At 40.5% G+C, this 15141-nt stretch overlaps 1 protein-coding gene across 2 annotated transcripts in view; it reads right to left on the reverse strand.

Annotated features, from left to right (window-relative positions):
- The window catches only part of Cdh2 (cadherin 2), a 244133-nt gene that overhangs the window by 199682 nt on the left and 29310 nt on the right, over positions 1–15141 (reverse strand). For both annotated transcript variants that reach the window (XM_004623550.3, XM_023714056.1), the window contains one exon: positions 11353–11464. In XM_004623550.3, coding sequence (XP_004623607.1) covers positions 11353–11464 — 112 coding nt within the window. The remainder of the gene's footprint in view (positions 1–11352; positions 11465–15141) is intronic.

The raw sequence follows: 15141 nt of genomic DNA on the forward strand, positions 1-15141 counted from the left end.
AGGGCTTAAGCACCCTGCTTAGACCTCAGCACTGGCAGGAACTACCTGAAGGAGAAGCAAAGAGGCGCCTTCATTTCTAGGATCTCACCGAAAAGTACTAGAAATATGGGCCATTTTCTTTTATATTATCAGGTTAAATGAAACACCTTTGTCTCAATTTACTTTGTATGCCAATTACAACTTCCCAGTCACCTTATTTCAGAATCTGGTGAAATGAATATTTAGATTAAGTTCAAATAATTATGTGACAATAGTGTATATAAGATATGTTCTGATTCACTGTTCACCCATCCTAAGGTTCTTTCAACATCTGTTTTAGCTGTTGGAAAAAAATCTGTCCAAAGACAGAAAGAGGCTACTGTATTCAAAAAGCAGAGAAGGGGTAATCTACAACTCCTAAAAACATCTCCAAAACTCCACCTAAACTAATGTGATCTGACTAAGCACAGGAGGCCTGGAGCCAAGCACAGCCTAAACTCCTGTTGTGACAGCGCCAAGGCAATACGGGATGGGAGTGCTGGGTAGGCCACTGTACCAGACTCAACCTCAGTTCACTAGAATGAATATTTGAGGGGCCCAAACCACAGAACCTCAGGGGACCGGAGTCTATGTAAGCTTTTCAGGGGAAACTTGTGAGCAACTTAAAATCTGGGGGATAAAGTGCTACTGGATCATAAAAATGCATGTATCTTATGAAATGCACACACTTATCAAAGTACATCTCTAGCCGTGAAACAGACTCCACTGTAGCGTGTGAACTTTTATCTCAATGGATTTGAATGGAACTCTGGAAGTGTTATTTCCTGCAATGCAGATACTAGAAACAAAAATTGAATGGAAAAGACAGAAGCACACAGATAGGGCAGGATCATGTAGCAGTCCTTTAAAAAGGCACTACAATTAAATTCTGAGGACTGCTTTTGTTAAAAATGAAATTAAAAAAAAGATTTATTTATTTATTTGGTACAGGGTCTCGCTATGCAGCTCCGACTCACAGCAATCCTCCTCCCTCAGCCACCTCAGTGCTGTGATCACAGGCATGCGCCACCATGCCCTGTTTCGGTGGCCAGCCCAGTGGGGCCAGCACAGCATGTGGTACTGGGGATCAAACCTGGTCCTTGCGCTTTCCAGGCAGGTGCTTAGATCACCAAGCAAACTTTAGACTTCAGTGAGCAACCAGTAAACATGCATTTACTGATGGGCAAAAAACCATGTGCTCACATCAACAAACCCCATAAGAAATTCATCTTTGTTCTATGTTCTGTCAATTTCAGAGACAACCATCTACTGACATAAAAGTTCATGCAATGAAATGGAGTTCTTTCAACAGCTAGAGATGCACTTTGATAAGATATGTGCATTACAGAAAATAGACAATTTTTTTATTTTTTGTTGAAAACATGAAATTCATTCTTCAGCAGTGTCCTGAAATACTCATAGCGAAGATAATCTAAACCCCCTGTTATTTAAGCTTTTTTATGTCTGCAACAGGCATTTTCTCCATTGCCTGACATTAAGAAATTCTATTTTAAGAAAATCATAGGCCAAGAATTGAAATGTAGTCTTAACATGTGTCTTGGAGTTTTTGCAAGCTGAATTTAGCCATCTCTTCTTGATCGTTTAATGATTTTAAAAGTATGAGTTTGTAAGTGTGTTTGGGGAGGGTACTACACCAGTTTGATAGTTTCCTCTAAAACTTAAGACTATTTTTCGGTATATCCACCTGTTCAAATGAGGATTTAAAAAGAAGTGCTAGTATTGTTTCCCAGAGTTACTATGCATTTGAATTATCAAGAGTTTCTCCAGGTAGCGTTAGAGCTCAGGTTAAAAATAAATAAATAAATCAACTTACAAGCCCAACACTTCCAAACAAAAATCAATTTTACAAGTACAATATGGTAGGCAGTTTGTCTCAACACCCAGGAGTTTTAGTTATCTACTACCTGAGCTGAAGCCAACAAAATAATACAGCTGTAAATAATTCTAATTCCCCTCGGGCTGCCCTGGCAAGTCCACATCCATGTTCAAAGTGAGAAGAATGCCGGTCGTGGACAGAGGGAACCTCAGGTTCCTCTGTTGGAAAGAGGGAGGGAGGATGGTCAAAGGTCCCTGAAGAAATTGTTTTATGTTCAGCATGGGACAAAAGAGCTCTAAGGGTCCCAGGTGAGCGTGTTTAGGTATCTGAAGCATAGCTAGAACACAAGTCCCTACCACAGGGATTTTGCTTGTCCTTTGACTGCTGCTGCCAGATTCCCTGAGAAAGGGCCTGGAACATGACAGATGTTCACCGGTGCTTGTTGGAATGAACAAATGATGAAATGAATGACCTCAGAGCACAGATGAATCGACTTGCTCTGCGTGGTGCCAAAGGCACTAGTGGATAGAATTTTTAGAAACATATGCTTTGGTGAAACTTTTTAAGAAATTGCTTTTTAACAGTTAAGAATTCTCCAAAGATGAAGCAGATTTTGTAGGGGAGTGATCGGCTTTCCATTTGGGGGAAGCAAGTCACAGTAGTATTCTTGCAGAAACTGGATAACCATCTGTCAAGGATGCTACAGCGATGGAAATACTGTTTACATCATTGAACACCACTAGGGTTTCACTTTTATCCTCTCGGCCATTTCTGCTAGAAAGCCTTCTGCTGACAAAAATGAAGGACTTGTAACCATTCACGGACTGACTCATGCAAGAAATCAGAGTGGTCTCAAATGTGGGGTCACAGAAACAAAATGCAGGTAGCTTGTCAAAAATACAGATTTCTTAGTCACACTTGCTCTCATCGCTCTAGCTACCCTGCACTGTCCTAGCAATGGTCTCCTCTTCCGTGTATCACCTCCTCCATCCCCACTCGACTCTTTGTTCTCAGCACACATACAGATAAACCCTCAACCTGAAGTGTCCTTGCTTGACCCCACTTTCCTTCCCAAGCAACACTCCATTTTTCTTTCTTTTAATGGGAAATTCAGTCTCCTTCCAACTTACCTCCTCCACCTGACTGGTGAATATTTGCAAGTAAAGCTTCTAATCCTTGTCTCTGGGAGAAGTTCAGCGAATGTTCCAGTAACTCTGTGTGGCCAGATCCACTGGGGAATCCTCTGTGGCATCCGAGCTGACCATTCAGTAGCATCCATCACAGAAGAATGCTCCGTCTCATCTTCCCCTCCACCACCGCACAACCTGCAGTGTCTCTCTCACCTCAAAGTCTCTCTTTCTCACTCTCCTTCCTCCTCCTAAATCTGGTCTCCTAACACTGGAGTCCTCAAGGCTCCATACTTAAAATTTCATTTCCTGCTTCCATTTGCCAGTACTGTCCAGCTATTTTGCTCTGGGTCAGGATTTTATTTAGTCTCTGTGTATGTGGAGCTCTCCACACTACAGAATGGCTTCTCCTCTGCGCACCAAATGCACATCTAAATGTCTCCTTGGCACTCAAACCAAGCTCCTGGTCTCCCAGGGCCTACACCACCACTCAGCTACCTGTGAACCTGCTTTGTCTTACACCGTGCACTCAAACCAGCATACCTGTCATCTCTATCTTTGAATATGTCCAGAGAAATTAGGCCTCTAACACTGCATACAAAAATTAGCTAAAAACAAATCAGTGACTAAGGATAACAGTTTTAAAATCATAAGACTATTAGAAGAAAACATAAAAGTCTTTATGATCTTCCAACTTGCTATGTATCCGTAGATGCGATACCAAAAGTAAGAATAATCAAACAATAGCAAAGTTGCAATTCATCAAATCTCAAAGTTTTTGTGCAAGAAAAGTCATTATCAAGAAAGTGTGAATAACTATGAAACTCTTAATGCTCTGTGACTCCTGAAATTCCTGTCACAATTCTAATCAAAAGTATGGTAGTACTAGGAGGTGGGGGCCTCGGGAGGCAGTTAAGCCATGGGGTCTGCCCTTACAAATAGGATAGAAGAGGCCAGAGAACTACCCTTCCCCTTTTACCATCCATAAGAGATTACGCTAAGGAGATGGCCTCCATGACACAAAATCTGTCCACATTTTGATCTTAGACTTCTTCAACTGTAGAACTGTGAGACATAAGCTTCTATTGTTTATGAGACACTCAGAATGGTATTTTGTTATAGTAGCCTTCACAGACTAAAACAAGAATCCATAGAACAGGAGAAAATCTTTGCAAATCATATATCTGATATAGGTATGGCCTCGAGGATACAGGAAAAAAGTTCCTATAACCCCAAAACAAAATTACACACAATTAAATTTAGAAGTGAGTGAAGAACTTTAATGGATATTTCTTCAAAGGATCTACACCGAGAAAATACATGAAAGGATATGCAGCATCATTAGTTGTGGGGCAAATCAAAACCCAAATGCAGTATGGTACTACTTCACACGGACCAGAATGGCTACCAGTGGTCAAAACAAATGTAAAATAATAAGTGCTGAGAACAAGGAGAAACTGGAGTCTGGCACATTGGAAGGTAGAATAAAAACCTGTCTGGCTACTGTGAAAAGCATTCTAGTAGACTGTCTAGTAATTAAACATAAATTGTTGCACAACCACTTACCTCCATTTCCACGCATAGATTCAGAAGAATCAAAGCAAGTACTCAACAAAGTATGCATTCACGTACACCCGTTCATACCAGCACCAGTTACACAGCCAAAAGTGTGAACATCCCAAATGCCCAGCGCAGATGAGTGGATAGGCAAATTGCGGAACATACACACACAGTGGAGTATCTGTCACTCAGCTACCAAAACTGAGGTCCCAGCACAACACAAAACATGGATGAACTTCAAAAACATTATGTTATGTGAAAGAAATCAGGCACAATATGTTTAAGGGGCTGGAAGGAAGGTGAGTGGGGAGGAAATGAGCAATGGGTACACGGCTCTATTCTGATGTAACAGAAAGGTTCACAAGTCCACAAAGATGGCGGCTGTGCAACAACATGAATGTTCTCAGTGTCACTATATTGTTCATTTTCAAAAAGTCAATTTTGAGTGAATTGCAATGGCATGAATTATATTTTAAAAATCCAGAATCTAACCCTTTCTGCTACCTCCACTGCCTCCAACTTGGTCTGCACCAGCACGGCCTCTCACCTGGGCCACTGCCAGGCCCCTGCGTACTCTGTACCTCCCTTCCCTTCCCCTTCTCTCTCCTCTTCTCTCCTGAGTGTTCTGCCCTTCCTGCTCCTCTCTTCGGTCCTTGCTCAACACAGTGCCCAGAATGATCGTTTTTAAAGCTGGATCCTACTCGCCTCTGCTGAAAGCCGTCTAATAATTCTTCACCTCCTCAAAGACAAACACTTTCCAACGGTCTGCAAAGCAAAACTGGCAAACTGGCCCATGACTGCTCTGGCCTCACCTGCCCTCCCTCTCTTCCTTTCTCCACCGCAGTCCCCCGGCCGGCCTCCTTGCTGTTCCTGCCCCCCCCCCCCGCTGCACACACACTGCTGCCCCAGGGCCCTTGCACCTGCAGTCCGCACTGTTCATTACATCCTCCGCAGACATCTACAGTGCTTATACCAACACCAACATCAGTTCTCCATTACTTGTCTCTTAGGCGACGACCCCAACACACACACACCCAATCCTAGGCAAAGCGCAGGAGCAGACACTCTCCATTTCCCTTCTCTGCTTTATTTTTCCCCAAAGCATTTATTATATCATCTAACAGACAGTGTATTAGACTTATGTACTGCAATCACTTTCTGCTGTCTTCTGGATACTGACCGCACAGCCTAAGAAGACACAAAGGATGGTGAGCATGAAAGGACAGAGTTTGAACCCTGTAATACCTGCTCGCTAAGGTTTGCAAGCACGGTGCCTTTAGAACTGTTCAGAGCTCTCTCCAGGCTGCAAGTCTGAGAACAAACTTCAGCTCTCCCAGATGACAAATTATTGCTGCTAGCAGTAAGTGCAAAATGTCCCTGAAAAGTAACTATTCAACTTGTTATATCTTAGTTTGTGGAACTCCATTAAGAATGAAAGCTCAATGTAAAAACTTGAAGAGATAGAAAGAAGTACAGTATTAAGTAAAGCATGAATGAGCATCACAAAAATATGGATAAAACTTATTGGCTCCTTTATTGTCATTATTATTATTATTATTATTATTATTATTATTATTATTATATAGTTAATTGCTCTTTTAGGAATAAAAAAAAATAAAATAAAAAAACCTACCACACTGGAAAATGGTTTTTTTTTTTGAAAACAGTAGTCACCTCTGAGAATGTACCTGGCTGCATTTTATTGGTTTCTCCTTAGAGTTCATCATCAATATCCAAGAGAACAATCACAGCGTTCAGTACTGATTTCCACAATCAACTGGAAATCAGTACAGTACAAGGGCCCATCTGGCTTTACAAACAAGATGTTTAAAAACCTACCTTGCAAATATTTTAGGACACATTGAACAAGAACAATTTTTTTTTTTTTAAAGCCATGTTTCACAACAGATCAGTAGACGCCCCTTTCCAGACTTCGGTACACATCGCACCAAAAGGGTGCACGTCATTAGAAGACAAGCAGCCGTACAGTCATACAGTCCTACTAAACTAATGAAAATATTTTTGGACTGCTATCTAAAGATGTCATACTCCAGCTCTCACGTTAAGGCAGATAAGCCTTAATCAGTAAGCAAACTAATCTAAATCAAATTCCGTCTAGTTGAAAATAATCATCATGTGCTGCCCAGAGGTGGCGAGTAAGGATGAATTACTGAAAATACTCGTGGTAATTGCTGGTTGCTATTTATGCTGACCAGACTTGAAGGAGCTTACGTAGTGGAATGACTAAGTCTGCAGGCCCCAACGCAAGGCGCACAGGGCGCTCACTCTTGACATGCGCACTACAAACAGCCTGAGATTCTCTTCCCAGTGCCACGATGTGGCTGTTATTTCAGTGTCAGAAACACAGCAAGGGACAGAAGGGAAATTTATGATTGTACTTATTTCATTTTCAAGTAATGCACTCCCACAAGAAGTGTTTTCTACCTCAGTGGAGTTTAAGTTAAATATCAAGGGCTAAATACGATCTTCCAAAGCCGGATACGTTTCTGGTTTAAAGTAGGTGTGCACAAAACATTAACAGTGAAAATTACTGAAATTTTGTTTTAATTCTGTGGGGTGCTATACATGTTAGAGCCTCCCACCTCCACACACGTAACAGTGTGTCATGTGTTTAGTAAAGACCAGTTTTAGGATGAACTCGCTACAAAACTTCTGGTTTTTAGGCTGGCCCCCATCAGCACTCACTCTTCCCCACGCTGCACCAAAATGGTTCCTATCATTCCAACATCAGAACTAGATTAGGCACTGGGAAAGCTCAGTTCTAATTCTGGGTCTGCAGCCAACCATCTAAAGAGCTATATAATCATGGGAAAAGCCTATAATCTTTCAGAGCTCTAATTTGCTTGTCTGCAAAATGAGAGGGTTGGCAATAAATGCTCCTGAAAAAAAAAAAAAAAAGCAGCAGAAAAATACAAGGTAAAATGACTACCTAAACATAATAGAATTGATCCTAACTTATAAAACCAAATACATATACCACAGCATAAAAAGAAATGAGCTAAAGAAGAAAACACTATGACGGTACATAGTGATGAAGAAATTAAAAAGAACTAATGTACATTTACATAGTCCTATAAGGAAGATGCCTATAAAATGCACTACGAACTAAAACTAAATAAAAATACCCAACTCCCAATCTCTATATTCCCTTTGCCCCAGTAGTTCTACTTTCAAACACAAATTTCCAAAGAAAGTATGAAAGTTTTCCAAAAAAGAATCTCCAGAGCAGTACTATATATGAGAGTGCAAAGCTGGAAAAAACCTGTGTGCTCAAAAATAGAGATAAGAGTTGAGCAAAATAGAACAAGGTTTTGCTAACAAAATAGAACAAAGTTTTGCTAACAGAAAATAGGATATGGGCCTCTGCAGTTGGTTTTTAAAATACTGGGCTCTCCTCAAAGAGTGCAACTCACCTAATGTGAGACATAAAGGTTGTTCAAAAAATTTTTTTTGCCTTCTTTATGATTTGACCAAAAATACACACTGATTAAAAAACACAAAATGAAGAGCTGGAACTAGTTCTTGCAGTTTGCTCTGTCTGTAAAATTCACGGCATCAGCAAAAGATAAAAAGGAGAACTCTGAGACTGCAATGCCTACTTGTGTTTGTTGTTCTTCTTATTGTTTTTTTTCTTGGTACCGGGAATCAAACTCAGGACCCTGCGCCTGCCAGGAAGGCCCTGTGTTGCCAAGCTATCTCCCTGACCTCTTAGGTAGTTTTTCTAATATGAGTAATACTGTCTTACATCTTTATCTACAGCTTCACGCCTTTCAAGTACTTTCACAAAGATTGTTACTTGACTGTTTAAAAAATGATCAACATTTCATGGTACCTGTACATCGAAGTATTAAAGTTTCACATGAAGGCTAGTGTGCCAGACATATCCTGTAACCATAATACATATGACCATAATATATGTAATATATATATATATATATATATATACTGGTTAGTCATGCACGCCCTCTTTTCTTCAAAAGTCAGCAATGAGAAATTAGCGGAAAACAGCAAAGCTTACAAGTTGTTATTTATTTTGAAGAATAGAATAGCTGGGCATGGTGGCACATACCTATAGTCCCAGCACTTGGGAGGCTGAGGCAGGAGTATGGGCTGTAGTTTACGGCCAGCCTGAGCTGCACAGCAAGAACGTCTCTCAAAACCAACCAACAAGATAAAAACAACAAAAAGCACAGTAAAACAGGCAACCACACAAATGTTACAGCATTAAACAAATAAATGCTTTTCAGCACATGGAAATGAGCAAAGCTACAAACCATCATGAAATAATACTGTGCCATCTCTATAATCAGCTCAATATGCTTCCCTATTCCAGGAAGCAGATGCCCGGGAAACTGTCACGCTCCCTTGTACAGTACTGCTTCCTTCCTTAAGTGGCCTAATGGGTCACTACTCCAGGGCAAAGGCAATCACTTGGGTTGCCTTAACGCTCACTGCCTTTCTGCTGTGGTGTACTGCAGGGAAGAGCCTCCCCGTGATACACGGAACTCACAGCACGATTATGGCACAGTACTTATTTGGCTTGAGTGCACCAGGACACCAAAACTTCCAAATACAGAAAAGGCAAAAGCTAGGGCTGGGGAGAGAGCTCAGCTGCATAAGCACCTACCTGGCTAGTGCAAAGTGCTGAGTTCAAACCCCAGTACCATACACACACAGAGGTAAAAACTAGAAAGATCATTTTAAGTATCAACCGCTGATAACATGACAGCACTCTTAGAAACAGGTACGCTGACACTTCACAAATGTCTGAGTAAATCCTCTTCCTTTCAAAAATGTTCCATCTACTAGCCAATGTTTTTATTTTATCATTATTAATTCTTGGCACCGGGACTCAAACTCAGGCCCTAATATAAATATTTTAGGCTTCATATTTTTACATGGCTTGTTTTAAGCTTGAAGATGCACCAGTCCTCCTACATCTTCTAACAATGATACAGAAAATAACTGATAGTATCTCATGCACAGTGCTCAGCCTATCATAGGCAGCTCGCATGCACATCTATCATACACACTTCTGATTTGCTAGAGCAAAACAATTAAAACTATTCTTTCAGATTTACCACCTTAGCCCAAAAAATTGGTTTCTAGGTTATACTAACAAGATACTTATTAGAAGCCAAGCCCAATTTCTACTGTCACAAGCATTATCAAATAAGTAGAAAACAAGCTATCATTTTCAAAACTACATGAAAACCAAGGTAGTTAATCTTAAGTCAATGGTTTCTACTGACAGGCCATGTGTTTGCCTGTAATCATCAAATTATAAGCTTCAAGGAAAAGGAATTGCCCATGTAAAAATGAATTGCTGAAAGAAACAGGAAAATACAGAAAAATCTCACTGATATTATGTTTGAATTATTCCTGGAATTGTGTCAGTATTTTTGCACATTCAAATAACATCTACATATCATATGGCTTCCATGAGGTCACCTAACAATTTACAGATTTCAGGAAAATGACAAAGATGCAGAACTTGAAGTTTCACATCAAGTCAAACAAAATTTACACACTGTGATCTGAATTAAACCACCATCGTGTTCACCATTGTTCACTAGACAAGAGCAAGCCAGGGTTGAGATAAACTACTCAGCTTTCATTAAAACTACCACATGCTGAAGCAGGACCCGAAATACGCCTTTAAGGAAATTGAAAATCAACTTGAGAAACATCACTTAGGTGTGAGTACATCATACTTTGTACAGAAATTAAAATAGCATGTAAGTTGCACCCAAGAACATTAGTAGCTAAGAGGCCATTTACATTTCAAAGTCTCCTGTCTACGGTATTCTTAAGTATTGTACCACTAAGGTTTGTCAGCGCTGTGGAGACACTTCAATTAAGGCTATGTGGTAGAGCTCGGTGTAAATTAATTAGCTGAGGTTACACAGATTTTCTAAATGCAGCTCTCTAAAACAGCCTCAGAGATATGCAAGATTTGCAGGGAATTCAAATTTAAAGACATCTTACTAATCAATTCTACTTGCTTCCACAATTCAATGACATTTTTCTGTAATGATAAATAAGCCCATGAACATACAACTAAAATTTTATTTGCTCTCAAATGGAGCTAAAAGAAAGTGATTTTAGTTTTGCTTCTGATGTTCAGGTTTTATTTCAGATCTTATCTAGACTCGCTGGCAAGGGTTGTCATATGATAACTATAGGGAACTTGATCCATATTTACATGGAAAATGAGTCTATATCTGAAATTCACATATGCTACAACTAAATCAGCTGTCTAGTAATTTCTATAAACAATGTCATAACAAAAATACAAATTTCATGAATCTCTACTGAGACATTAAATTTGCTTACTATAATGCAGGTAATATTAAATTTTGACATGTTTTATCAAAGACAGTATTATAGTAGTTTCCTTTAAGTTAAAAATACTAAGTGGTTGTTTGCCATAACTAATTCTTCAAACAACTTGAACCGGATGTCTTATGAGTCTTATGCTTAAGAAAAGTAAAATGCAGGCAGAAAAAAAAAAAAAAAAAAAAAAAACACACTGAAGAAGAGTTGTGTAAAGGATCACACTGTAAACAAAAAACATGAAATTTTCAAGAGCCTGAGAGACTTCCAACCCTGTATATGTGAGATGCATGAGCTCTTCTATAATCCTAAAGTCCCTACAGTCTCATTAGAGTAATTGTGAAAAATTCATACTTGTTAGACAGTGGAAATGATTTACAGGCTTTTGTTAAATGGCTAATTCATTTCGAGAGCTTGGACAGCGCACGCACAAACGCATCTTGGAGACTGTACCATTGAGAAGAGGCTGTCCTTCATGCACCTCCTTCGATAAGACGGCGCTGTACACATCTTCGGGAAATCCAGTCTTGCATAAGGCGGTTTCACCAGAAGCCTCTACAGATGCCTGCAACACAAGAAAATAAAAATGTGTGCCATGGCTGCTGCCTCCTTTTGCAGAGAAACACTCCCCTTGGCACCCCGCCTCATTTTTTCAACTACCCTGGACAAACAGTCCCTTTGTTTCTGAAGGGTTACAGTTGGGATGGAGAGGGCGAAGGGTTAATCTTTTTGATAACTGGAATAGAAGAAACAAATCCCACTTGTCCAGTCCAGAGAAATCTAAATCATACACATTCCAGGTCTTCTAAGGACTGACCATTTCCATTAAAATGGCCAATTGTGGATGAAGAACTTCCAAGTGGCGTGAGAGTGGGGGAAGCCCAGTGGCCTCGGGACCACACATCGGCATTACTTACAAAACTCCTCATGAAATGCATGTACACTCTAGTATTCTGATTTTTATTTTATACATTGTTTATGTTCAATACACTCTGCTCCTTAAGAATCAAAAATATATTTACTGCAGGATGTGTTTTAAACCAAGTCAAACCAACCAAAAGCATATATTCCTAGGGCCTGCCAAATAGCTCAGTGTATTAAAGCACCTGCAAGCAGGCACAGGGGCTGGGGGTTCATTCGATCCCCAGGCCTGCTGTGCTGACCCCGCCCCTGGGGCGCACTGAGATGGCAATTGAGATTTGGTGTGATGGCACTCCCTTATCATTTCAGCTCTTGGGAGGTTGTAAACAGGCAGATCACTACGAGTCTGATCTAGTAGTGAGACCCTGAACACCCTGTAGATCCTTCCCCAAAATACAAAAAAAAAAAAAAAAAAAAAAAAATGTATTCCTTATTTGAAGGAAAGATATATTCAAATATAAATAAAGATCAATATAATTCTGATTCTTTCCTTTTTCGGAGATACCAGGGATTGAACTCAGGCCCTTGGCTTGTCAGGCAGGTGCTTATGCTGCTGAACTACCTCCCCAGCCCTGTGTTTCTTTCTTCTACTTAAACTTAGAAAGCAGCCAAGATTCTTTTGCCATCTTGTCGATCCACATACGTTCAATCACCTGTGTCTCTATCTTTATATACATGGTTCTGGCCCTCCCCGAACGATCTTCAGCACTGCTGGCTCTCAGCGGAGCTCTGGGACCACGGGAATCCTTCACTCCACCCTGCACTGAGGTAGGTGCAAATACAGAAGGAGGAAGAAAGGACCCATGCAGCCCACCCGCACGAGCCCTGCAGCAGCCACACAGACAGCACTAGTACAACCCACCCTGCTTCAAAGAACCAGAAGTTGATCAAGAGAGGAGAACCAGGCCCCTACGACAGGAAGAACGCAGGACAGACATCTGGATGAAGCAGTACACTATGGCTTTATAATTGAATGCCAGTAGGAGTGTAGACCGGTGCAACTACTGTAGAAATCAGTTTGGAGATTCCTCAAAACACCAGGATTAGAGGTCCTATTCCACACAACTATTCTTCCCAGAAGAATTAAAAACATCGTACCACTGTGATATATGCACACCCGTGTATACAGCAGCACAATTTGTTACAGCTAAATCTTGGGAGCAACCCAAATGTCCATCAACCAAGGAATGGATAAAAAACCCGTGACATTTTTATACAATGGAGTACTACTCAGTCATAAAGAAGAGAAGGATAAACTCAAGACTATTAGAGGTAAATGGATGCAACTTGAGACCACACTCATCAATGAAATAATCAGACTCACATGTATAAACATTGTTATTGTCGCTCTACTGTGAGGAGCTGTGTAAAAATATGTGCAATTGACGTTATAAACTGGGAAGAAACTGTTCAAAAGAAAAAACTAATGAGGGAAAGGAAGAATATATACTCATACAATATAGTTAAGACAGTTATACAGCTAGTTTCTTTTAGTTCACTGAAAAGACAGAGTGGTGCTGATATTATTTGGACAATATTTCATGCCTGTATCTTGGACTCTGAGTAAGTACTATGAAGATAATAATACACAAGGTATTAATTATTACTTTCCTATTAACCTGATGTGAAACTCTGTTCTATTTTATTTCTATTGTTCTTCTCTCTAAAATAAAAAATAAGAGCTGGCCAAATAGCTCAACAGATTAAAGCATCTTCAAGCAGGCACAGGGGCCAGGAGTTTGATCTTTGGGTCTGCCCCTGGGCATGCTGAGATGGCAATTGAGACTGGGTGTGGTGGCGCACGTGCCTGCAATCTCAGCACTTGGGAGGCTGCAAAAAGGCGGATCACTATGAGTCAGATCTAGTAGTGAGACCCTGAATACCCTGTAGACCCTTCCCTAAAATACAAAATAAACAAAAATAAAATAAAGAAAAATCCAAATTGTGCATATAAAGTTTTGCAAATACTAATGTGGCTAAATCCAGACTAATCTAACAGCAAACTATTAGTTTCATTTTTTTATTAATTTCAAGTATGAGAAAATACAGAAAAAATGTATCTGAACTTTCTTCAACATCAGCAGAGCTGAACCTCAACTGTATAAGGAGTGACAGTGAGGTAAAGGTTCAAACCCACCGTGTTCATCAAAAGTCTTGAGTCTGTAATGTGCAAATGCCTTGCATAAACTTAAAGTTATGGAGGAACCAGCTGCCTGGCCCAGGCATGAGCAGCTGCTCTGGCTTGGATCAGCACCATTTACTGAAGGTGACTGTGGGGCCTCACTCATGGCTGTTCTGGTAGATTTGCACAGGAACGTTCACTGAGGCCAAGTGGCAGCATTGGCAACTGGAGTCTACCCACCCGTCCCTCCAAGGACTAGCACATCTACACAAGGCCAAGCAGAGCAATACCCAGCAGCACAAGCTCTGAAAATTTGGAAGTCTGTGTATCCTCAGGGTTACATCTCATAAACAAAACTAAGCAAACAAAGAGCAAGGTAAAAAAGAGAAATTCAATTCCAAACCAACCTAGGGATTACAATTATTTTTAGTTCCAAAACCTATTTGTCTGACATTCCAAATTCAAATTGAAGATACAGCACACAGCAGTCTGAATTTCACCAAAAACAAATAAATGAAAAGCATGATTGATGATTTCATTTATATCAAATTTAAACACAAATGGCAATATAATGTTACAGACACATACAAACGTAGAAAGAATATAAAAAATGTACAAGGTAGTGATAGCAGCTACTCCAGGGAAAGAAAAAAACGGGGGCACATCACAAAAGATTGAACAGATGACTTCAAATTTATCTGTGATTACTCATTTCTTCCAAAAGGAATATAAAAGCAACAAGGTAAAATGTGAAGATTTGTGCAGTCCAGGGATAAAAATTGTTCTCTCCCCTGCATATTTATATCACATGCTCTATGTATTTCACAATAAAAAGAGAAAACATTAGGAACCAAGAGAGAAGTGAGAAGCGAGCCAGTCCACTACCCATCAGGTGGGGGCCACCCTAGATAGTGTGATACCTGATACCCGTACATACCCAGGCATTCACGCCCTCCGCCTGGCACAGGATGGGCACTCAGGGATGCTCCTGCTGTCAGATAACCAGAACAAAGGGAACCCCCCAGCTCGCCCTGAGCTTCACAAGCGAGTCACAGGACTGCCTCTTCAGGAGGCAGGTCAACGCGGAGCTGGGCAGGCCAAGGGCATACGAAGCAAACCATGGGAGGCAGAGAAGGGTCTGCCCTGCAACTCAAGGACACAAGTGAGGACAATGCTCGGGTTATAGGCAGGCCCGAGAA

Source organism: Octodon degus, unplaced genomic scaffold (assembly GCF_000260255.1).
Source record: "Octodon degus isolate 3935 unplaced genomic scaffold, OctDeg1.0 scaffold00003, whole genome shotgun sequence".
NCBI lineage: Eukaryota > Metazoa > Chordata > Mammalia > Rodentia > Octodontidae > Octodon > Octodon degus.